The sequence below is a fragment of the Lepeophtheirus salmonis genome, chromosome 2, assembly GCF_016086655.4.
Source record: "Lepeophtheirus salmonis chromosome 2, UVic_Lsal_1.4, whole genome shotgun sequence".
Lineage (NCBI taxonomy): Eukaryota > Metazoa > Arthropoda > Copepoda > Siphonostomatoida > Caligidae > Lepeophtheirus > Lepeophtheirus salmonis.
Genome location: NC_052132.2, coordinates 38,341,042 through 38,367,294, shown reverse-complemented (window position 1 = coordinate 38,367,294; position 26,253 = coordinate 38,341,042). Strand labels below are relative to the sequence as shown.

Below are 26,253 nucleotides of genomic sequence, written 5' to 3'. Positions count from 1 at the left end.
AAGTTAGTTTCAGTCTGAGAGTTGTGTGAAACATATTTCTACCAATTTCAATGTCATTTTTCTAAAAAAAAAGGCCTCACTTACTTTTAATTAAAAAATATGTGTTCATGTGATATAATTGAATATTACTTTTCTGAGAAAAGTATTTATATACATATACATTCGATAACATGTATGTATCTCTGTGCTGAGGAGAAGTAAACATCATGGATTATATAAAAAACCTCTTGAAGGAGCTGAGCTCTTTTATTCTTCTCTTATTTTACTTTGTTCTGTTTTTTCATCTGCTTTCTTTTTTTACAGTTCACTTTGTGTCCTCAGAGAACAAGGAGATCAAATATTCTTCAGCTACAAGAATGACAGATCAGAGAAAAAGCCATGTTTGTTGGTTCCGGAACGCCCTGCGACTCCACGATAATCCTGCACTAACTGAAGCTCTCAAGGGATCAGATGAAGAATCTACGGGATTTATTCCACTCTTTATTTTTGATGGTACCTCGAATGGAACAGACCTCATTGGATATAATCGAATGTCTTATTTGTTGGAGTCCTTGAAGGATTTAGATGAACAATTTAAAAAATTTGGAGGATCCTTCATTATTGCTAGGTGATATTTTTAGTCAATTAATGTGCCTTATCCACTATTTAACGGGTAGTTTCTAAATTCCATCTATATTTTTATTTTGAAGAGGCTCCCCAATACAAGTTCTGAAAGAGATTCATTCCAAAAACCCCATCATGAAAATTACGTGGGAGCAAGATCCAGAGAACAAAGGTCAAAAACGTGATAACAAAGTCAGGGATTTCTGTGCAAATGCAAAGATCAAAGCCATAGAGAAACAAGGGCATACACTTTTTGATCCTTGGCATGTATGTTAAAAAAATATCATTCTTTAAGCACTTCATTAAATGTGTTTTTTCTTTTATTTTCATTTATTAGATAATTGCAGCTAATGGAGGAATTCCACCAACAACTTTTACCACATTTAGTAAAATTGTGGATTGTATTGGAGTTCCTAATCGTCCAGTACCAAATGCGGATTTATCACATGCTAATTTCATTTCATCGAATTTTTCGTTCTCTTTTGATAAATTTCCAACACCTGAGGATCTCAATATCTTTCCTCATTCTACATTTGATGATACGAAGAAAGTTTATATGGGTGGAGAATTGAAGGCATTGGAGGATCTAGAGAGAAGAATGACTCATGAGATCGACCACTTTCGTAAGGGACGTTATTTACCAAATCGTAGATCACCAGATATTTTGTGCCCTCCCAAGAGCTTAAGTCCGGATTTGAGATTTGGATGTTTGTCTGTTCGAAAATTTTACTGGGGCATAATTGATGCAAATTGGGAATTTCAAAAGGTAGATAAATCATGAGATAAACATATTTTTATATCTATTAGGTGTGATTCTCCTGACGTAAACTAATATTTTTTTAAATTACGGCATAGGCAGTTGGACTGAATATAGAAATAAATCATCAAATTGTAGCCCCACTTCTTTGGAGAGAATTTTTCTATACCATGGCTGCGAAAAATCAATACTTTACGGAGATTCAAAGAAATCCCATGTGTATTCCAATTCCTTGGACTTCAACCACGGACAATAAACAATTTGACGCTTTCGTCAAAGGCAAAACCGGATTTCCCTTCATCGACGCTGGGCTACGGCAACTCTATAGTCAAGGATGGATACATCATGTTGTTCGAAATGCTATAACCTGTTTTTTAACAAGAGGTGATCTTTGGATATCATGGGAGGAGGGATTCAAATTGTTCTTCAAGTACTTGTTGGATGCCGATGAGGCTGTCTGCGCTGGAAATTGGATGTGGATATCCAATTCAGCTTTTGAAGAGGTGAGTAAATCCTAATGGAGTACTCATGCACTTATTTTATTCAATAGGTTTTTAATTGTCAACACTGCATCGATCCAGTAAATTTTGGTCGGCGTCATGACGCCCATGGAGAATATGTCAAACGATTCATACCTGAACTCAAGTCCATGCCTCTTGAGTATATTTATGAACCCTGGAAAGCACCACACGACGTGCAAGTAAACGTTGGATGCATTATCGGTGAGCACTATCCCTCTCCAGTCGTTAATCATAAACAAATAAGTAAGCTCAATACTCTCAGAATGAAAAAACTTCAATTGGAATTTTCTCATACTCGTAGTAATCCGGTAAATATATATCTAAATGATAATTATTGCTAAAGTCGAGAATTCTAAGCATTTTGGGTATATATAATCCATGAAACTAAAAAATGACATTGTAATCATGACGATCTGAAGATCATGTGTTCTTATAATCCTTTGTTAGATTAACTGCAAGCAGTTGGCAAATGAAGTAAATAAATTCGAGCTCTACTCCTTATTTGGAAAGGATAGTTACCATAACCCTGGAATTAATTGATCCTTAATTCTATTCCGAGTACAAAAAAACTTAAAGCTGAACCAAAAATCCTTTGAGTAACTCTCCATTATCCATGAGCTCACACACTTTATCCTTGGATGAGTGGTTCCCAACCTGTGGATCTCAACTCCAAATGGGGTCGCATCACCAATGTCATGGGCTCGTTCACATATATATTTAGACGCATTTGAATAATATTTAAACACAGTTATAGTACAAATTTATATAACTGTCTAAAAATGTTTTTTACCATGACACTAAGTGTAACAGTTCCCTAGGTCACTCAACACAACGCCTGAGTCAGTATAAAACATGTTTGGGTTCTGTGTTGTTTTGATCGCACCACCAGTATTGTGCCGACCAACAGTATTGCCAAATTAGATCATTTCCAAATAGATTTAGCCAAGTTTGGAAGCGTTTGGGCAAGTTTTTTTCCACTTAGTGGCTAGATTTTTGTAAAAAGAGTAACAATACCGTATCAAATGTGGTCAAAGTTACTGGTCAAAAGTCGTAAAAGTTTGACAAGAGGCATTGTTGACCCAAAAACCTCACCAATTCCGTATGGAGAGTTGTAAAAGTCTTCTTAATAACCTTAAACATGATGGCGACGGGTCGACTTTCTTCTCTGATGAAGAATTTACAGAACGTATAGCTACTTCATGAATAAAAAATCTATAATTCATAATCGGCATAATATATGGCAGTTTCTTGTACAAAAAATTGAATGTATATATAAGATTGCTTGTTTTAAAATGGGTCGAAATATTTGAAAGGTTGGGAACCACTAACTTAGATGCTTTTACCTTAAGAATAATGAGAACAGTTTTGAAAAGTAAAAAAAAAAACCACTGTTGTCAACAACAAAAAAACTCGGAGACTTAAAAATTCTTAGAATTTACAAATATAATTAATAATTTGATTTGTCCATCATTCAAAGTTTATAATAATTATTTTTGTTATTTCAGAGGCCTCGGAGTGAATATTTACATCCCTCTAACTCAACTGAGGCGATAAAATTCATGTCGTTTGAGAGAAATTGTAGAACTTGTCCTTCAAATAAAAGTATTTAATACTTTGAGGGAAAATACTGAAAGGAATTGATCTCGTGGATTTATGTGTATCTATGTATATTTTAAATCTATTCTCTCTAAGCAGTTTCTTTGTCTGTCCTAACACTTGCTCAATATAACTTGGTTCCTTTAATCTCAAGTTATTTTGTCAAGTGTTTATTATTTGTCATATAATAGTACAACATAAAATTGATCTGGGAAGGTTTGGAAAATAAGGATAACATTGGCAGAGTTCTAAAACTCAAAGAAAAATGTAAACTCAAATTTTGACAAAAGAAACGACAAAAAAATGTATTAATTTTTATAAGTATCTATAGCAAATATTATATATGGTGGTGTGCAAGTGTTGTTATAGTCACCCCGTATCAGGGGCGTCCACAAGGGATGGGCTTGAGGGGCGGTAGTCTCCACAAATTAAGGAATTTTTGCTTTTTAAATAAAAAAAATTTAATTTTTGTAAATAACTGTTGATTTTTCAAATTTTGACAAAAAAAATTAATATTTGAAATGTAATTTTATTTTTCAATTTTTTTCCCAATTTTTTTTTGTTAACAACTCTTGATTTTGACATTTATTTCAAAAAATTTAATATTTCAAATTTATTTTAGGAATTTTTTTTTCTGTAAGTATTTATCTATTTTTGAAATTTATTCTCCAAAAATGTAATTTTGGAATTTTTTTTTGAATAGCTACGAATTTTTTGAAATTTTTTTCCAAAAAAATTTCTATTTCCTCTAAGTGTTTATTTTTTTTTTCAAAAATTGAATAATTGAAATTTAATTTAATATTTACAATTATTTTTTTCTGTGCATAGCAATGAATTTTTTAAATTTTTCCCCAAAAATTTAATATTTGAAATTTATTTTTCCAAATTTGTTTCTCAATAATTTATTTTTTTGTGAATAGTTCTAGATTTCAAAAAAAATTTAATATTTGAAATATTTTTTGAACAACTATGAAATTTTAGAATTTTTTTTCTAAAAAATTCAAAAACCAAGCCCCCTCCAAAAAAAAAAAATCCTATAGACGCCCATGAAAGTAGTTCCGGCGTTCGAATGTATTTTCAAGTGTCGTTGGCTTTTTCGACAACTTGGGCAGAAGGGTTATATTTTATTTTTATAAATCCTAAATTTGATAAATATTTTTTATAGAAGAGCCCAAAAACTTCTTTTTTTAAACTTCAAGTTGTTAAAATGTTTCCCAAGCGACTAAATTTGAACCAATAACAATTTAAAAAAAACTGAAATCGATTTTTTCCTTCTAAAATTAATTATATTTAAAATTTGTTAGTAGAGAGGGAATTTTTAATTGTGATAACTATAAAAATTCCTTAATTGCTAATTGCCTCTTGGCCCCCTGGTTCTTTTGTTACTTCTAGAGACGTAGTTAGTTTAAAATTATACTGTGCTCAACTGATACTAGAATTGGTGTTTTCAGCTCCTCTATGTCATCATAAAATTGACTTGCCAATGAGTTATCCCTTCAAATTTAATTTATATCCCCATCCCAAACAAAAAGACCATTGTGTGCAATTTATATTCAACACAATCGGTAAATTATAGTTTTTTTACGAGTCTTTTCAATAGATATATTAAGTCAAAAATTGTGTAATTATACACTCAGAATTATTTTAATAATGTAGAAATATAAATCGATTTTTTTATCACAGGTCAGTTTTATGTTGTAGTCCTACCATATACTTTGAAGAATATTAATAGAGATGTGAAAATGCCTGAAATTTTAAGCGTACGTGAATATAATTTCCTTGTAGAAGAGACTATTATATCTCGGTTTCACTTGTAGTATCAAATTGTACAATTATTTTGCTCATACGCTAAAAAATACGTGCATTTTCACATCTCCAAGCATCATGTATACAATAGTGGAATGTTTAAAGATGTTTTATATTATTCTCACACTTATCAATGTCCAAATATTTCCATTTTTATAGAACTAAAGTATTGATGTATGTATATACGTAATTGATGTTAATATATATTTGAATGTTTAGGAGGAGTACCCGGGATTTCTCGGATTTATTAGAATAATATATTATGATATGAACTAAACAGGTGCGGATGGTCCTTGAAATCCAACCACTTACTAATTTAATAATTAATGAAGGTTGAGGGATTCAAATTAATTCCTATTTCGCTATATTAAAGCATAAAGAATTAGTAATAAACCAGAACAAGCTTGAGCTCTTTCACTTATGTATAAGTGGAGAAAATGAGGATTGAAAGGGATCAACTAATTTTCATTTGCACACTCCAAAGAATTTGGCGTCTCTAGGACCACTTTCTACGCCGTTAGCAATTCCGAAACGTTGGAGAGAACGAAGGGCTCTGTCAGAAAGGCCAAACTGGTCCCGGATGAGGTAAGAAAATGCCCTGGTCAATCCCCTCAAGTCCATGAAAGAGATCTTGGGATTTTACACCAGATTGTCCAGAAAGCAATAAAAAGTGGGTTGAAAGAGCCTTGTGAGGGTGGAGAGGCCACTTTTGATACCAGTAATGAAAAAAAACAAAACATCTTATCCATTGCAAAACCCTTTTGAGTTTATTTGAACTCTTTTTTGACACTTTTGACCTACATACAGGTCAACACCCTCGACTTCACATTTTGTCTGCATATAGACTAGGTGAAGGCCTGCAGTCTCCTCCATCCACACATCGAGGTCTCAAAAGCCAGTGTCAGTCTGCAGTGGTACGCCATAACAGATGACTATATTAATTATTAATTTATAGTATTCATTTTCTTGAAATTCTATATTTTCTTAATGAATAATATCTTGTTGTAGTTTAAAATTCAAAGTATTCCAATTTTAATGGACCACTCGGTATAAATAAGATATTTACATCTAAAGAATGGAAATATCCCTCAGACTCTCTTGATCATTTTAACAAAGTTTACCATTCTCATTGCTTGTACTGTTTCATTCAGGCGACGTTTTTTAGCTGATTTTGAGAGTTTTAAATATATTCTTTATATCTGTAGGTATCAGCATTTTTCTTAGATTAATCCTTGGTTGACCATTGAAATACTTCAGGGATCGAGTAATCAAAAAATGTTTCTCCATATATTTTTTAAACTTTAAACTTTCCATTTCACGTTTAAAGATTTATGACCCATCGTTTGAATGTGGAGTGGAAGGTTACATTTTCACTTTAGTTTTGAATAAATAATTTCAAAGATTCAGAATGATAACCAGTGATGCATGAGTAAATGACAGATTTAAAAAAAAAATAACATTTGAAATTTTTTTAGGATAGACACCAATTTTTTTTATCGATCACTATACAAATTCCACAAAAGGAGGGGGGAGATGCAATGCTATATTTCAATGCAACAAAAACGCATGTATTTAAGATGTTTTTTTTTTTTTTTTTTCATAATATCATTTATGAAATGATGGATCACCACAGTTATTTTCTCTGTTGCAAATTAGTCTAGGAGTTGCCGAACCATACAAACATAAGTAAAAGTGTATTCTATGTGTCATGGACATTGATTTGTGTCAAACTTGTAATGAATCATTGTCAAAAGTAAAACAGTTCCACATATCCTTTGAATGTTATTTGTACCATTTTTAGCGATAAAACGACACTCTAAATAAAGACACCATTCATATACAATGATACAAAAAAATCAAAGGACTTTATCGACTTGAACAGGGATAATTTGAAGGAGAAACTGTATCTTGAGGGCAAAAAAATAAAAAAATATGATGCAATACATAGATTTGATAATTGTTTCGTTTATCAAAAAAACTTAGAAATGTAATATTTCGTACTTAAATCAAAGCTTTTCCGAAGGATATATGTCGCATGTCGTTATTTTAATTTTATTCTACAATCTTTTCTCAAAAAATTAAATAGGAATAAAAATATTCCAAATCAGTGAATAGTCGGAATTAGGTATTATTCATTTATTTAATTAGGGAATTGCTCACAACTGCTTAACAAGAGGTAATTTGAGTTCAACCAGTCAACCATTACAATGATTAAAAAGTAAGTTGACGAAAAAAAATACAGTCTAAATTTATATTTTACTCGTGAGTTAAATGAGTTGCCTGTTGAAAAAATATAAAAAAAGGAAAAAAATCGATTATTACCAAATGATTTTTTAACTTTTTGTTTCTCTTTAAATAACTGTTTATAGAGAAGATATGGAGGGACGATTATTTATTACAAAAAATATGCAAAATTTAATTGGCAACATATCTTAAATTAAGTTGTAGATAATGAGTAGTTTAAATAATTAATTGTTGGCAATTTCACAAAGGTTGTTAAAAATGTTAATTTTTTCGGAGCATTTTAATTACCTGTTTTTCATAAAACACATCAATTTAGAATTTCTGCATTACAACAAATCTGATGGCATCAATTTTAGCTCTCCAACATCATTATCCATGGAGTGATCCGCGTTCAAAGAACTTTCTTAATTTCCCAATTATGAAAGTGAATTGAAAAAATCGTTTTTTGTATATTAAAAATTAAAGCAATCAACTGATTTTCATACATCTCTCAAAAAAAAACCAAAAAAACAACAACAGCTCAGGACTAAATTGCAATTATTTATTTTCGACGGGAAGTGCACGTTCCTCACTACTCCAACGCATGAATGCGACTAAATATCTTTCCAAGAAAACTTTTGAATCATGCCTCTATAATGAAATCACGCCCCATCCGCTTCTACGGCTACAGCTTGATTGCCATGCATTATAAAAATTGACGTTGCATCCGGTATAATCCAAAAAGATAATAATCTAATATATTGAAAAGGAAGGGTAAAAATTTCGTTTACTTTCTTAAAGATTTTGGTAGGCGGACTTTATGAGGATAATTAATCAAATCACTTTATCCATAAAGTCTCTCAGCAGACTCTGTGGAGGCAGTTTTATGGACAAATCTTTGCCAAGTGCCAAAAAACCTTAAATAAAGGAGATAATATTTTTATAATTATGACGATAATGTGAATTAAAATGCTTTTAAGTAAGGCTTTTCCAGCCATCTTTGAACAAAATATGTAGAAATAGTAGTGAACACTTCACTTAATGTAAGATTCTTTGCTAATTTGAGCTAATTTTTATACTGATCCTAAAGATATTTAGATATTCAATAGAATTGATAGATTGAATCGCAAATTTTTCTAAAAAGAAAGAATTGGGCTAATCTGTAGGAAGAAAGATAAAATAATCAAGTGTTGTGTCGGTCCTATTTTAGGACCAAGGACCGTGCCCAGTCGGGTCCAGTCCCACTTGTTGGTCCTTAATGAAGGTAAAATCGATCCCTCCTGACGTCAATAAAGGTTGTTTTTTCGCTATTTAATTATTCTCTTATATAACAAAATAGATTATATAACTAAGTAACAATATAATATGTTCGTATTGTTCGTATGTTGTGTCTTGACGAGGGAGAGACACAAACTTATTTATAGTTGGAGAGATCCAGGATGACCGAGAGACATGAGGAGAAGAAATCACGTGGAGGAATAATATAACACTTATTTATAAGATCATGTGTATTCTTTATAATACAAAACCTACTCTAATTTATTTACAAAATACACGACTATTTATACTACGTAAAATACAGTACTTTAATACATAAAAGAAAATACAAGAAGATAAGAACATGAAAGGAAATATGAAATACATAACACAATATTACCAAGAGTTCGAACTAGTTGAGGTATTTCTATAAACTGGTGTCTCCATATACTCTATTTTAGGACTGTATGGAAGAAGAAAATATATAGATACAAAACTGTCCTCATAAAGTGCGGGGCCCAAAGATTTTATTTGAGGATTGAAATAATCTTTCATTACAACACATTTTTATAATTTTTACTTCAAAGTTGTAAGTCTGTTGTTTAAATTTTTGTATTTGTTAAATGGACACTGACAAATGACTCCATAGATTGACTAAATATAAAACAATTCTAACTGAGTCCCTGATATATCTATTAATTATTTGCTTTAATTATGAAAAATGAAAAGTAAAATTGGGAATTTCGATTATTTTTTTTTTTTGTAAAAATATTCAATTTATTAAGTCAAGATGATAAAATAGTAATTTTCTTCTTTTTGATAAAAAATATCCATTATTAACAATAAACTTCTTAGATCCGTCCTATGTTGTATACCCCAAAGTTTAGCACGCATTATCTTAATTATTGGCCAATTCCGATATGATCTGTATGGACGATTTCAATACTGATTTGTTATGATATAGAAAAGGAATTAGATTAACTAACAAAAAATGACGTACTTTCTTCAATGTTTAACTTTCTACTGATTAGTGAAGAAAATACATAGATATATCAATCATAATTATGATTAGAATTAGTTACAAATAATTTGAAATTTAAATTTAAAAAAAAATATTCCTCTCTCTGCTCAGGAGTCTATTTATTCTTGGTTGGCCAATACGAGTAGGTATACATATATTGATAGCATTACTGAATAGTCTTTTCACTTTCTATAAATGAGGGTGGGCATGGTTCTTTCAGGGGGCGAATATGGCTCTGAATCAAATGTGAGTTTTTTAAAAGGCTCTAAAATAAAAATAAATAAAAAAAATGTTTTATCTGGACCCCTGAGCCCTTAAAATTAAACCTACATAAAAAGACCGATTCTTGCCGATTTTAAGACTTATTACCAATAAATCCTTGTAACTTTTTCAAAATTTTGAGCATTTTCATTCTTTAAATACCTACATCTTATCAAAGTGTATGGTATGTTATTGATTATGTTACTAGATGGATCTATGCATTTCCAAGGATTTCAAAAATCACCCAATCTAAATGATTGGTTCAAAATTATATTTCATTTGTAAGCTCCTTGTATTACATAGCTAAAATAAGTGGTCTGCACATTTTTAGTGGCGACAAATCATAGAAAGAACGCCGAATTTTAGTTTCATGAATGAAGATAACAAGATCCTCGAATTTCATTCTATAAAAAATATACCCGAATTCGAATTTTTACTGTCTTCTCCAGAATTTTTTTTGTACAGGGAGAGAAAAATAATAACCCGAAAACGGGACTGTCAAAATGAAAGAAAAAAAACGCCGAAATCAGCTGGTAGTTAGCCAATTCTTCCAAACTAGGGAGCTATTATTGTTTATTGTTGGAAATTGCTCACAAGAGCTAATTCAAATACAAGTATTAAACATTCGGAACACTGATTAATTTAAAAGAAGTAGAAAAATCGACAGCTACATTGTAAATTTTTATTTTGATGAGGGAACTCCGCCTTATTTCCTAGAGAAAAATTAACTTGCATATGTATGGTGATCTCTGTAAGCAGATATGTTAACAATACACAGAGCGGTGACCCAAAACTTGAAGTAGTATTTAATTATAATTTTATCTCTGTTATTTTTAATGACGAAGTTTTATTATGCAATCAAACGACAGCTGAAACTAAACAAGTTTTGTTTCTATCCCATGTCTCTAAGTGTAAAAATGTCGGAGATACAACAAAAAATTCAACACAGGCTGCATCTCCTTCTATGAACACTACCTACGACATAAAGAAGCCCATCTCAGCCCCATACAGCCAAGAATTCCGAAACTTCTGCAGGATATATGGCTGACTTCTGGCCTGTATCCATGAAGCTTCTTCCAGCCCTAACTTTAACTCTATGGTCTTTTGCAAATTCAATGTGTCTTGGAGAAGAATGTCTGCCGTACCTCTCATCCAAATTTGGATTCGCTACGAGCCCCTATCATGATAGCGTGATGCACCATGGACACGGCCTTCATCATCAAGAGCTGCCAATCTGTTTGCAGGCGAGACAATGCAGTTATTGCATGTGAAGGGTGACATATTACATAAAAAATAGTTAAATATTGTGATATTTAAAGATATCACGAATTGGTTTTGAGTAGTGTTGTGTCGGCCTTTTATTTGTTCCAGTCCAGCCTTATAACCGGTTCTATTGGTGTTTCTCTCTTTGGATTTTATGTACCTCATGTGCGAGCCACACTGAGTGAGGTCGATGACCGTGTGCTGCCCTGGGCCGCCAGTTGCCCATCCTCAGAAATATGTATTAAGGTTATTGCTCATATCTTGCAAAGAATATGATTTTTTCATTATTATAGGAATATCTCATATTGTTACTTAGTTAAATAATCTATTCTAGGTATTATATAACGGAATAATTAAAAAAGGAAAAACATTCTCATTGACGTCACGAGGGATCGATTTTACCTTCTTTAAGGACCGACAAGTGGGACTGGACTGGATGATACCGAATTGGACTGAACCACGGTCCTTGTTTCTAAATAAGGACCGACATTTTATTAGTTTTGAGTGGTCTTTTCTTGATTCCATAAAAATCCCCTTTTTGTGTAATTTAGTCATTCTACTTCAAGTTTTGGATCCCCACTTCTATATACTTTTTTTATATTTACGCGTCTGAGGCTTTAAAATTTTTTCACATTTATTGAACTCACTATTTCTACTCACTCACGAAAACAACCTCTAATTTTTATACATCAATATCGAGGAAGTTTCAATCGCTTCAAGATACCTATTTGGAAAATTTCTCAGTACTTCAAAATGATGATGACTTTTTCTTCTCTGGGAAAGGTTAGCCGTAAAAACACATTAAAGACAATATATGAACATTTATTTTATACAGTATATATATATATATATACGAACCTAATCATTTCAAGCCGTGAAAAAGTCATGCTGCGCGATACGCATATGATATTCCGTTTATGTGGATTAGTAAGTAGAACTCAAGGCGTGGAACATTGAATTACATACACACACACACCGATATAATATGTTCATATAATTTTTATATAGTAGTTATTTAGTTTCTTTTTTAACATCAGCGCCCCTAGTCCCTACTACACACAGCCATCAAACAATTCATATTGGTTCACTTCTTTCAGAAGGAGTACAGAAGGAATTAAATACCCACATCCATTCCAGACACCTTCATAACTGTTTTTGTACAATTAAGAGGAAAATGGAATTTATGTGAAAAAATATATTTCGACATATAGGATATTTATTTCATGAAATAAAAAAAAAGGCTTCAAGTACGACTTCCCATAAAAAAAATATAAAATATCAATAAAATGCAAGCCAGCTTGTGGTTCACAAAGGTTTGGTAAGTAGATTTCTATTTTATTCCAATATTAAATATTGTCAAATATATATTTTATACAAATACATGAAATTTTTGTATTCTTATGAGATATCAACACAAAAGCAACCTACGATGATTTTTTTTTAAAATTGAGTCTTGATTGTTTTATTAAATACTTTGGAAGCGCTGCAAAATACATTTAAAGTAGGAAAAATGTATCATTACAATGAATGAATGGTATATATATATATATATTAGTGCTTACTTAAATTTTAAGTAAGCAATATTGTATTGTAATTACTCATTTTGAACTAGACATCTGCAGGATTATATATAAATTTTTTTGGGGAGGGTTTTGGTTTTTCGTAATTTATTCTGAAAAAAAAAAAAAATGAATTTTTGGAAAAAAATTTCAAAAATTAAATTTTCTGAAATTTTTTTTCAAATATTAAATATTTTTTTAAATAACATTTCAAATATTAAATTAAACCAAAACAAAAATTCAATTTTTTTGAAAAAATATTTCAAATATTAATTTTTTTCTAAAGAAAATTAAAAGATCTACAGTTATTCACAAAAAATCAAATTTTTCGGAAAACAATTTCGATAATCCATGGTTATTCTCTTAAATTTAATTTTTTTCTAAAAAATTTCAAAATCCATAGTTATACAGCAAAAATTAATTCTTTTGGAAAAAATTTAAAAAATTAAATTTAAAGTATTAATTTTTTTGGAAAAAAAAATTCAAAAATCAACAGCTATTCACAAGAAATTAAAATTTATAGTAAAAGACAAAAATTCCTTAATTATTATTTTTTTTTTTTTTTTGGGCCCCTCCAGCCTACACCCTGTGGACCTGCACATTGAGTTCTAGAGAATAATTTCTTCCAAGCGCATTGTCTATTAACTAAGTCGTTCCTTAAGATTAATAATAATTGAGTCTATTTTTAAGAGATAATATAATATACCAAATCCTTATACATTTTATGAAGGTTCTTAACTATAGTAAGTTTTCTTTTTTGGGTATGTCAACTCATAATATAAGGTCTATAATTCATCGAAATATGTGGTTGTAAGTGTATCACAGTTTACTAACATAAAAATGTACACTGAATTATTTTGTCATTTGTGGATTTTTCTGTCATTTCATCCCCTTTATCGTGTTCTGAGCGTTTATTGGTTATTTTGAATGAACTCTTGTTAGTTAAGCTGAAAACAATTACGTAGAATTGTTGAATAATAATTAGCACATTTGGGAGTAATTCGCCAACTACTACCCTCCGATTTTGGGTATTTTTTAAGCTTCATTTATGAGAAAAGATTCCAAGATGTACAGTGGGTGAGAGAAACGGGGTGTAGCCCCCCCCCCAATTAAGGAATTTTTGCGTTTTGCTAGATTTTTTTTTGGTGAGGATTAAAAAATTTAAGTTGAAAAAGGGGTAAAATTTTTTTTTGAAAGATTTCTTTTTTTAAAAAAAAATTATTCGAGAAAATTATGCAGCAATTTTTTGTGAATAGTTGTGGATTTTTGAATTAAAAAAAAAAAAATAATATTTGACATTTAATTTCTTTATTTTTTTTTGTGAATAACTGCAGATTTTTGAATATTTTTTCTATAAATTTAATATCAGATTTTTTTTGTTAATAGCTGTGGATTTTTGAAATTTGTTCGAAAAAATTTAGTATTCGAAATTTTTTTCCAAAAAATTTCTTTTTCTGTAAATAGCTATGGATTTTTGATTTTCTTTTTCTAGAAAAATTAATATTTGAAATTTATTTCCGAAAAAATTTAAGTATCTGTGAATAGCAATGGATTTTGAAATTTAATAAAGGTATTTGCTAATTATTAATCCAATTTTTTTAAATTTTTGAACACCTACTGATTTTTTAATTTTGCCTCTGATGCAATAGAGGTAAGGTCCTGATATTATCAGATGTAAAAAGCAAATGAAGTATCTCTCCTTTTCATACCTTTTCTTCAAGCTTGTTTTTCTGTGAACTAACCACAAATATTTTATAATTTGATTATAATAATAAAAATCACCTCATTTGCATCTTTATAGAGTATGTCCTTAACAGCATGTTAACCATCCTTAAATGCTAAAAGGTTAACCATACCTTCGAGGTCATCCAGTGTGCATTATTTACAATATGGAAGCTCATCAAAGTCTACTTAATTCCTACATATATCATATGTATATTTATACACAAATACCTTGAATCAAAGGAAGAGGTTGACCTTCTTCTGATCAGGGTTATTCCTTTGTAATTGTCTCTAATGCTACTAATAATAGTTATTATTATCTCAATGATTTAACCACACATTATTTATTTGTTCAACAAACATTATAGACGTGTATAACATATTGTATATACATATATTAGACTGGCTCCTTAATTCGTTTTTCCCCAAATGTTGGAAGCATATAGTCCAAGAATATTCTTTTGGGTAAAAAAAGAGTAAAAAGTGGAAAGTGTAGCATTGGTCCTTGTTTATAAGTTGCGCAAATCCCACATGAAGTTTCTAAATTTCATTATTGATAGAAAAACCTTTTTACCAAAATAATAGTCAATATAAGCCAAATTACAGGATTTTTCAAAAATAAATATTTTAGATAAACAACCAATCTTTCAAAAGTGTTAAAATAACTTTTTTCTAAAAGGACTATTACTTATTAAAAAAATGACGAAAAAAGTAGATGTCCCTTATTGCCTCCGCTTAGCATAATGTATTGTTTCAGGAAAGCTAAATTATATTCCTTGTGTTAGAGTACCGGGAAAGAAAACAAAGGCAATTATGGAATTTTGAAATACAAATAAGTATATATATATAATTCTGCGGACGCCCTTGTAAACAGTGATCTATTTACCAATATAAACCCTTTTGGACTATGTACCTCCATCCCATCAAAAACAAATTTAAGAACCAGTCTAATATATACAGTCAAGCCTGGTCTAACGGTCACCTGTTGTAAGCGTGTCACGCACTACATACATATATATGTATGTGGTGCTACAACAAGGAACCTCCTTGTTAACATCTTGCTCTAATTACCTACTACAATAATATTCCGTAAATATTTTTCATGTGTTTTCATTCTTGACTTTGTGGATTGAATAACATTCCCTCACTTTTCTTTGGTAGTAGAAATAAATAGGTATGGAATTTTATGTGGAACTGTTATTTTTCATATGAGTGATTTTGCAGTGGTATGATGATATCACGAGGTTCTTTCCAGTTGTGCCTAACACACACGTTAGGAATGACGTTTCAAAATCCTTTCAAGACTTTGTATCTTTTACAGCCAGCCATGATTCTAATATTTACGTATTTATTTAAGCACCGTTGTTAACCGTCGTTTCTATATGTGTAGACATGTTTGAATGTAGAACAACTATTTATTCATTTTTTTTTATAGTTTTAAAGATTACTTTCTCTTAAATTATAGTCTTATATATATAAATAGTCAGAAATAATTCAGCTCATTTTATTCATGATACGTATAGTTCAAAATATAAATTCTATAACTTGTACACACAGCTTGTATAAGCTGCAACCTAAACATTAGATAAACAATTTGGTATACATCTAGTGTTGGATCGGTCCTCATTCAACTTTTATTTTCTTCACTCCTAGCTATATATACGTTCCAGCCACACTCATCTTACATTGAAATTAAGATATCTTTTCTCCCTCCAAGTTTAATAGAAATACCATGTTATACCATAACACGTGTACGAGTGATGTTTGACTTCCACCACACTTTTTAATACTGACGTCATAGTGTATGAGGGTTTACATGTTTTGTCTTTCTTACCCGGCAGTCGGTACGACTCATCAAATTGAAAACTATAGCAATAGTGACATCATAGACTATGATTGCTTGAGGGTTCTGTCCAATCTGCCTGTCTTGCCCTGTAGTTGGTACGATATATCAATGGTATATCAATATTACATGATAGCCTAAACTTGTATTTCTATTAACCTTGGTCTCTTCGAAAGTGATTAGGCTGAATAGCTGAAAGGGCGTAGTTAGCAATGTTATTAGATTTTTAATAACATTGATAGTCAGTAATTACGTCATTTCAGTTGTTCTAGTTAAGGAACGGTCCTAATTTTAATAGATTTAAATGAAGAGATTATATCATCAATTACTATTTAGTAATGAATAGGACTGATCTTTTAATTTAATAAAGTGTAATAAGACATAGAAGTTGGAGCTAATACAATTTTTTATGTTCTTTTTATTGGTCAGATGGAGTTGCACTGATGAAGTATAAGTAAACATTGGTGTATTAAAGTTACTTCATCTGACCTAGGAATGGTCTTTGAAGTTTATGTTGTGTCGGTCCTATCTTAAGAACCGAAGATCACGGTTCAGTCTAGTCCCATCCGGTCCCACTTGTTGGTCCTTAAAGGTGTGATTTTTCTTTTTTAAATTATTGAATTAATTATATATCTTAGTATGAATATTATAATGGAAACAGGATTTTTTTTTTGCAAGATATGGGGAATCCTTTTAAGAAATATCTCATATTTAATTTAATAAGCCATCGACATTTTTAGGAAAAATTCTAAGGACTGGTGAAATGGACTAGACCAAATAAATAAGGACCAACACAACACATATGTATGTTTGTATATATCTAGTGATGTAAATCCTGTGATTCTTGTAGCTGGCCCATTTTTTTCTTTCTCTTTTTTTGGAATTTTCTTATCCTTAGCAGTTGCCATTATTATTTAATTTCTACTAATTAAATTATATTCATAACCTGAATAAACATTCCTCAGTGCTCTTAATAGACAGAGCGTAACCTTGAGGATTGTATGTAGAGTTATAATTATTGTAAGTCCTTTATTGGACTCAGAGTAGAATTGGGGATCGAAATCGGTGTAATTCTTGCAAATGCCCATATTTATTTCCTTCTTGCCTTTTCACAGCTGATTGTAGCGGATCTCTTTCGAAACATTCTTCAAATTGTCAGCGTAATCAAGTTGATTTTCAGTTATTTTTTTCTAACGTGCCCATTATGCAAACAATGTTCATCACTATACGTATATATATCTTTCGCTAGGAGCGACCGAGTATCGAATCTACACACATTAAGTTCAAGAGAATAATTTCTCTAGTTTCCATAGAGCTACACGCTCAATTAAGAACTAGTATATTTTGTTTATTTGTCAAAAATATGGAGGGAAAATTAGTATCTCAACCGATCTACAACTGAAGTGACGTCAATATAAAGGGTGTAATTTTTGATTTTGATTGGAGGGGACGTTACATATTCTTAAGTATTCTTAGACATATTAGATAATATTCAATGTTTCACGGTTCAATTACTCCTCAATAAGTAATTTTAATGGCTCAAAATGAAATGATGGTTTGACTAAATAGTTTTTTAGTTTATAAAATGTATTTTAAAATAATTGATTATAGCCGTTATGACATTTTTTTGGCTTACAAACTTCATGGATGCAATTTCTAAATGGATCATAAAAAAACTTCCATAGCAAACATATTACCTCATCAAAAAAGTGCTAACACCAAATATTTTCCCCCAAAAAATTACAAATTTAATTTTCCAGGTGTTATATTAAGAAAATAATCTATTTTTGTTATAACCAAAAGCTCAATAAACTCAATTAAAATAAACGTTTTTATTCATAAAAAACAACAATAATTAAATTTCAAAAAATCAGACGAGCATTATAGGCTGAAAATAACGAATGTTATAATAAAATAAGATATATTTGATACGATTTGTTACTTGTGTACAATTAACAACTTACAACTTTTTTACATGTACTTGTATTATTTTCTATTTTCTTGATTCAAACTAGGATTTACTTCAGTTTCTTATCATTGAGTGTATCCTCTTATCATTTGGTTTGGCACACAAAGGATGTAGTCCCGGCATCCCATATTGACATACATTCAAAATACCATAAGCCGTACATCAGAACATCCAGACGTCCCAAACAAATCATTGGGGCAAGGTAAGTGATCCATAGAGATGTGAAAATTGTCTAAATCCTCGTTTTTGTAAATCAAAAAGAAAGGTATACGTTGGGAACTTTAATATCTGCTCATACAGATCACTATAAAAACTGCTCCTTGCTCGCTGATACGCATGACGCATAGGGAGATATAACTAACAAGAGCACCAATTCAAGAGTGACCTATTCAAAAATATACTTTTTAAATTTTGATATGTTTACGAATATTTTTCCATTCTTTAAGATGTGAGAAGTACGTAAATATATTTTTAGGGATCTAAGTATGTCTTATATCCTGCCTCATTTCCCTTCAAGATTTTCAACAACGCCATTTTTGTTGATTTTGAGTAGTTTTTGGACAAAATGTATAGATGAAACACGTGATTGAATGTCAAAAAAGACATGACTCTAATATATAATTACTTTTGAATAATCCTTTTTATATATTTTATCATCTAACCACCAAAACTCCCTAGTACAATGAAGGTAAAGTTAAAAAGCCAAGTGTGCGGATATCAGTACTTAAAATGTATACTCACATGTATCAATCTTATTTTCACTTGTATTTATACATCTTGTGGGAACAAATTATTAATATTTTCGAAAGATTGTATACTCATCTCAATTTCCTATTTTTATAAAAAATTTAAACCATAAAGAAAAATAAGTAGAAACTACATTGGTATTTTGATATTTTTAGTCCTACCGTCAGTGCACCTAGCTTTTTCTCCTTACCATCATTGTACTGGGCAATTTGATAATAAAATATATAAAATTTATTATTCAAAAATAATGATATTTCAGTTTCATGACTTTTTTGACATTCAATTGCGTGTTTCATATATACTTTTTGTCCAAAAACTACTCAAAATCATCAAAAATTGCATTTTTGAAAATATTTATGGCCAATGAGGCAGGATATAGAACATATTTTGATTCCTAAAAAGTTAATTTTCGACCTTCCCACATCTTAAAGCAAGGGGGAAACGCTATCACAGTTCAAAAAAGTATTTTTTGAATACGTTCATACTTGTAGGTTACCAGCATATACTTTAAAAAAAAAGTATGCCCTAGGATTTAGGCAATTTTCACATCTTAGTGATCTATCAACATTAGTATAATTAAATTGTAATATAATAAATTTCACCCCTCTTAGCGTTGTTACATCCGTGTCTACTGTTAAGGACCATGATCCGGAATTCATGAAGCGGCATTATGAGGATGAGTATCGACTCAACAATAATAACGCCTCGAGTGCTGTGGTCATGGAACCCAAGTTCTATTTCTATTTATACGATGATAAAGGAGATTTGGTGCGTGAGAAACTTTCAATCCACGATATTCAAAGCATATTACTCCAACAAACTCAAATTCAAGGACTAAAAACACGAGGATGGCTTATCGGGAATAAGGATCAAAAAAGTAATGGAAGTACGTCCCCATCTCCTGTCACAACAAGTACAACCAAAAAACCCGTCTATCCATCTCGAAATGCGACCAAAAAAGATGTTGCTGATGTTTTGAATAAAATTCAAAACATCATAGAAAATGCCAAGAGTCACAATTCAAATGAGATTGTTATTTCTAATCAAATTAGTATTTCCGGATTTGATGACGATGGACCGTCCACTCTTGCATCAACAGTCTCCCCTACAATGACAACACCATTAACTACAACTAGATTGACTCCAACATTGGGCACCTTTGAATCCAAGGCTGGAGACTTCAAACTCTACGAAGAACGCTATCATGGTTTGAGCGATTACGAGCATCCTTGGGTTGATTTTTCAAAGCAACATCAATTGGCTGATTTAGAGCACGGACTATCAGAGCCAGTTTCTAGGACAAGTTCATTCAATGATGATGATGTCCCTTATTTCCCTGTGCATCCACAAGTTTACAGAAATAAAGTATTCCAGGACTTTCTGTCCCTTGAAGAAGCTTTTCCTTATGACGAGGAGGATGGGAGCTCTTCCATTCACATGATATCCTTAGGCAATGAGAGTGTGTTAGTTCCTATCGTATACTATGATGATGAGGATGATCAAGGAGAGGATCCACCTCTGGAGGCTGAGAGTACAAAAGTTCATGATTCAACCCCAGATGATTCTCATTCAAATCACGATCACGTGGAACATTCCCCTTCTCATTCAACCCATGAACATGAAGATCATCATCCTTCCAAACAAAAAGGGGAGGTGGGAAGCCAGGATCATCATCCCCATAAAGAGTCTCACCATAATCAAGGTCATCAAACCTCCGGCGAACATGGTGATCATCACGGTGAGGGACATGGTGATCATCATGGGGAGGGACATCATGAACATCACCACCCCTCCGGTCATGATGAAATTAAAGATATCCCAAATCCCCCTAAAGGAAATTTAGGATTGCTTCGATCCACTGTGGGTCTGGATCGTAACATGAAGCACTTTATTGAAATCAACAATGAATTGAGTTTGTCTCTCTACTCGAGTATGAGACAAAAGAATAGTCATAATAAGAATGTGATTTTCTCTCCCTTGTCTGCAATTAGCACACTCTCCATGATATTTCTTGGAGCTAGAGGAATGTCATCCTGGCAAATGAATGAACTTTTACATTTGGACGAAATGATATCCTTCAATCCACATCTTTTATACAAACAGCTCATGGATTCCATCATGACATCAGGATCAGCTGGATTTGTTAAACAGCTATTAGTTGACCAAGTAGGAATAATTTTTACTTACATAATAACTAGATTCTTATCCTGATTTGATTTTTAGAAAGAAGATCCATTTATAGAATTTTACAAATCAAGGATCCAATACTTTTATAATGGACATGCCGATCAAGTGGAATTTGAAAGAGTCTCAGAAGAATTTAAAGAAAGAGTTAATAAGCTTTTTCAAGACCTAAGTAACGATAAATTTGAGAATCTCCTTGAGGATTATCAAATCGATTCAGATACTCCCATGGCTGTTATGGGTGCAAGTTATTTTAAAGTAAGTGACATCTTTATTTTATGGATGCAGCATTTAAATCACTCATCTCCTTTAATTTTTAGTGCCGATTGAATGAAAGCCACTTTGATGTCGTTCAACCAGCGGAAATTAATTTCATAAATCTTCCATCATTTGGACGAAGACTCGTTCCTACAAGGGGATTAACCCTGCATGGAAAAATCCAAGCAGGCTATGATCCTGAACTCGATGCAACCTCTATTCAAATCCCTCTTAAAATGCCACTAGATCTCAGCTTGATTCTGATCCTTCCTGGAAAGTCCTCAGAGTTTAAGGTTGGCGGACTCTCTACACTTGAGTCTAAATTAAATTTGAAGGGATGGAATAACCTCTTAAAGAGATTTGTTCCTTTGGAAAGGGCTCATATATATATTCCAGCCCTTAAAGAAAGCTCTTTAGTGAATCTAAATACCACATTTTCCCACATGGGATCAACAGAGATCTTTGGGAAGGAGGCAAATTTTATGGGAATAAATGGAGGAAGGGACCTAAAGCTCTCGGCTTTCTATGAATTTAGTAATGTTTCTCTAAACCATCTCATAAAAGGAGCAACAAAGATGGAAGCACAGAGCCATGAAGATAATAAAACGTATATAATTCGTTTTGAAAGACAATTCCTCTATGTTTTAAGACATAACCCTACAGGATTAATTACTTCCATTGGTCGATACGTGAAGCCAAAACCAGAGGATTTATAAAATTTACAAAAAAAAAAAAACATACTCTAAAAAAGTATACTTTTTTGCCAAAGAAACTCCTCAACTGATGTAATTTTATCGTTCAAGATGGATAAAAGCGAATCTTCTTTAGATCATAGACAGTTCAACAATCAATCATAATGTTAATTAAATTTTTTATTGAAAGGATATAAATATGTATTTATTAAAAAATAATTATGTTATTATTTCTTACGATGGATAAAATCCATAAAACAATCATTTGTACAATTTTATTAAAAATTGGTAGTCCATTTACAAAATGACAGCTCTTTTTTATTAATTTGAAGCTCAATAATAAAACATACTCAAGAACCAGTTGTGTAAAGTAATGATTTTATGACTGCATAAAACATTTTTATCTATTCCAAAAATAAGACCTAATTAGAAATGACCATAAATAAGCATTTAATAATGCGGACGAACTAATGTTAATGGTGTTCAAAAACATTTTAAAACTTGTCCCTGCATTACCTGCACAAACATACAAATTTCCATGGTTGTGTAGCAAAATGGGGATTTTTTTATCAATATTTGAATAAATGTTTCGTCATCATGATTGAGCAAAACGCCAAGATCTCCTTGATGCTGAAGTTGAGGTAGTGAGGATGATGCACATTATGAATATCTCCAGGAGCCTGGTTTTCAAGGTGACCAAGGTGAAGAATGATGGAGAAGACCCTCCAGAAAAGCAGGAAGTGGAGGCTACAATTTAAAGAGTCATCCGGAGTTCCTGTCCCGATCAAGGAAGATCCCATCAAATCGATGAATCACTTAGCGAACGACTTTTTCATGGCTGCTAGGACCATCGTAAAGGGCGACTTATACAAAAGGATCCCGCACAATATTTTTATTAAAGTTCTAAATTAACCCCTCAAGTGCTACCCAACCCTGTACATCTTATTATGTTGTCAGCCGACGATTCCCTTATCAGTACCCTAAGCGTTGATTGATTGAACCCCAATGGGGCATGAGTGTTGTTTACTAATATTAGTTTGTAAATAAAGGGACAGAGAGTGTCACCGTCTAGCGGCCAATTATACAACTCCCTGAATGATGATATTATTTATGAACTAATATAGGAGTATGTTTTAAGACAAAAAGGGTACTGTGAAGATTATTCTCAGCATGTGCAATTTAAAAAAAATAACTGGTTAAAAACAACAAGCTACAGACCTTGTAAATAATATTAACAAAAAAAAAATTGCTTATGCCCTATTAGCTTATTTAAGCTGTGAACAATTCTCAAGAAATATTCACAACAATATGACCATAGTTTGGAAGAATTAGCTCCCTATTGATTTTCTTTTTTAAAATGACGTGCTGAGCTTTACAACCAGCTTTAAAAAGTATGTATAAATATGAGACCGTAAGCATGAACTATACACACTCGTTGATAAATTGTTATCTTTAGTGATCACAAATAATTTTACGCCCTCCAAACATCCATCCAGACAAACTTTGCCTACTAATACATAATTTTAAAAAAGAGGTAATAATAAAATACATGAAAAAGTCAATATTTTGATTAGGAAAAAACAGTATTTAAAACTCTTCAAAGAAAAATTTTAGAACCAGCACCTAATTTTAGGGTTTATTCTTTATTTTTTTAAGGGAAATGTTAATTCTCTAGTATTATCCAGTTTTCACATTCAGAAATGTAACAAAATAGAAAAGCTAGTGTCCGATTAATATAAATTTGATTTTATATATTTTCTAAATCACATTTTTCAAATAATTGTGATATAAGGAATCACAGATATCAGGGAAGATGGGCTATCATTCCAATCAAAGTGTGAATATTTCTTACAACAATAACATTTTAATTAGTTTCAACCAAATAGATAGTAACTATGACTAAGGCTGTAAATCGTATGCACTTCGGTATGGAAAAAATCCCCAAAAATTAACGTGGTAACCCTCACAATTTTAAGATTATTTGAGGTTATTAATAGTGAAATTTACCAATCGACGTTTCTATGTATAATTTTTTTTTCTTCAGAGGTAGAGGAATTGAGACATACGTAACATAATTAAACACTTTAGTTTAAAATTATTCCCCTCCCGAAGAACCATTCAGTACATCCTGATACACAGCAATAAAAAAATTCCGCCAATTAATAAAATATGATCAGATGTAATAAAACAAATATAAATAGAAATGACGAGTAAAACAACTACAAATCATAATAATAAAAAAACTACAACAAAAACTGAGTCAAGAGTATAATATTAAGGCATTGGATTTTGCTATGTCTAATGCCAAAGCCCTTATTGCGAAAACAAGTTATCAACCACTGGAGGCTGAATAATTACGAACAATTTTTATATCTTCTACAGTGTGATACTCGGCCTTTTCTTTGAGGATTCCAAATCCGTCGGGTCATGGATGGCAATGTAAAGCATATTTAGTACGTTAATATCAGCAAAATAATTATTAAATCTTGTAAAACTTTTGGGAAATAATTGTTTTAAATGTTAATTCTATACTCTTCAATAAATTAGCTATGAACAGATGAAGGAAATAAACATTTGTGCAACTCAGTATCAAACAGGGCCAAAGACATCAATTACTACGTTTTTAATTCTCACTTTATACTCTGAGTCCAACAAGAACTTACATTTATAACTCCTAAACAAATCCTCAGCATTACTCTCCATCTTTCATGAAGAGCAGTATAACATACTTGTGATTACACTTTATTCTTACCAGGTGGGTGAAAAAATATTTACACTTCGTTTTTGCTACCTAAATCAAAGTTTTTGTGAGTGCAGTTGGGTCAAATACTAAAAAAAACTGAAAAATGAAAAAAAAACACAAAAAAAACTAAATCTTCCTAAGTTTCTTATAAGGGGAGAAAATGCTATCTGAACGTGACCAACAAATTTCGGTCCGCACACTTTTGGACGCAGGTAAGAAACCAATGGAGGAGAAGTTGTTACCATGCGTCCAGACAAACTATCCAGACATGAACGTTGTGTTCTAGCAGGATGGAGTCCCTGCACACACGTCCAGAAAGGCCCAGAAGTGGTTGGAGGACAACTTGTCTTTCCGGCCAAAGAAAATGTGCCCCCCTACTCACCATATGCCAACGCATTGGACTTTACTTTTTGAGTGCTTGTTGAGTCCAAGGCCTGCACTGACCGTCACCCAAATATCAACAACCTCAAGAGGAACCAGCACTGGTATGTCATGTCTGAGGGATAAATCTGCAAGCGATACAAAGCCATCCTCGACTACCTGGAAGCCATGATTGCTGCCAAGGGGGCTACATCGATGATTAGGGTAGCCAAGACATCACATTAGTTATTTTTAGTTTATCATTGACATAACCTATAACAACTGATTGCTGAAATACATCTTGAAAAAGCTCGAGATTGAAAGTCTAAAGAATTTTTCGCCGTACTCGGTATATGTTATTTCCTACAGAATGAAATAATAATTGTTACAGCTTTATTAATAAACACGGGTCAGCTCGCTAACAAAAAAAATAAAAGCTCACTAAAAAGTGCTTGGGATAACAGACCCTAACTATAACAATCTAGAAGTGAACCTGGAAAAATTGTAAATAATAATTACAACAAGGAATGATTTATTCATTTCAAATTTTGACAACATATTTTCATTTTTTTTACCAAAATAGCTCCCTCCCGTAGACACGAGCCTGATTAAAACTTATTTGTCCACATAGTACAAATACTTGAAAAATTGTCTGAAAAAACTATAAAGACTGTAGTCTAATCAGTCCGGTCCTAATAAAATTTGTCAGTCCTAGGATCGGTTCTTATCAGTACATCATAGCCTCCTTTAGAGAGACAAGATCCCTGAAGTTGAAAGTAGAAAGTGTGCGGCTAAAACGTTAAATACTTTAGCGTTTAACGTATTAGCAATCCTTTAGTATTTTCTATGATTTTATATCCTTCATCCC

At 31.6% G+C, this 26,253-nt stretch overlaps 2 protein-coding genes across 2 annotated transcripts; both read left to right on the top strand.

Annotated features, from left to right (window-relative positions):
- Nucleotides 1-305: 305 nt before the first annotated feature.
- On the top strand, nucleotides 306-5,501 carry LOC121113778 (cryptochrome-1). The gene is made up of 6 exons (XM_040707640.2): nucleotides 306-607; nucleotides 690-870; nucleotides 941-1,369; nucleotides 1,459-1,863; nucleotides 1,911-2,189; nucleotides 3,387-5,501. The coding sequence occupies exons 1-6, from the start codon at nucleotides 357-359 to the stop codon at nucleotides 3,489-3,491; spliced, it is 1,650 nt and encodes a 549-aa protein (XP_040563574.1). The 5' UTR covers nucleotides 306-356; the 3' UTR covers nucleotides 3,492-5,501.
- Nucleotides 5,502-12,225: 6,724 nt separating this feature from the next.
- LOC121113779 (uncharacterized) lies at nucleotides 12,226-22,642 on the top strand. The gene is made up of 5 exons (XM_040707641.2): nucleotides 12,226-12,626; nucleotides 18,448-18,603; nucleotides 19,760-21,314; nucleotides 21,372-21,590; nucleotides 21,653-22,642. Exons 1-5 carry the CDS (start codon nucleotides 12,595-12,597, stop codon nucleotides 22,304-22,306), a joined length of 2,616 nt encoding a protein of 871 aa, XP_040563575.1. The 5' UTR covers nucleotides 12,226-12,594; the 3' UTR covers nucleotides 22,307-22,642.
- The last annotated feature ends 3,611 nt before the right edge of the window (nucleotides 22,643-26,253 follow it).

What these genes read in the sequence shown, in the direction of transcription:
- LOC121113778 (XM_040707640.2), top strand. Translation starts at nt 357, where the DNA reads ATGACAGATCAGAGAAAAAGCCATGTTTGTTGGTTCCGGAACGCCCTG. An exon ending in CACTTTTTGATCCTTGGCAT is followed by an intron (nt 871 to 940) that starts GTATGTTAAAAA and finishes TTCATTTATTAG; the next exon opens with ATAATTGCAGCTAATGGAGG. An exon ending in CCAATTCAGCTTTTGAAGAG is followed by an intron (nt 1,864 to 1,910) that starts GTGAGTAAATCC and finishes TTTATTCAATAG; the next exon opens with GTTTTTAATTGTCAACACTG.
- LOC121113779 (XM_040707641.2), top strand. Translation starts at nt 12,595, where the DNA reads ATGCAAGCCAGCTTGTGGTTCACAAAGGTTTG. An exon ending in AAACAAATCATTGGGGCAAG is followed by an intron (nt 18,604 to 19,759) that starts GTAAGTGATCCA and finishes CACCCCTCTTAG; the next exon opens with CGTTGTTACATCCGTGTCTA. An exon ending in TGGGTGCAAGTTATTTTAAA is followed by an intron (nt 21,591 to 21,652) that starts GTAAGTGACATC and finishes TTTAATTTTTAG; the next exon opens with TGCCGATTGAATGAAAGCCA.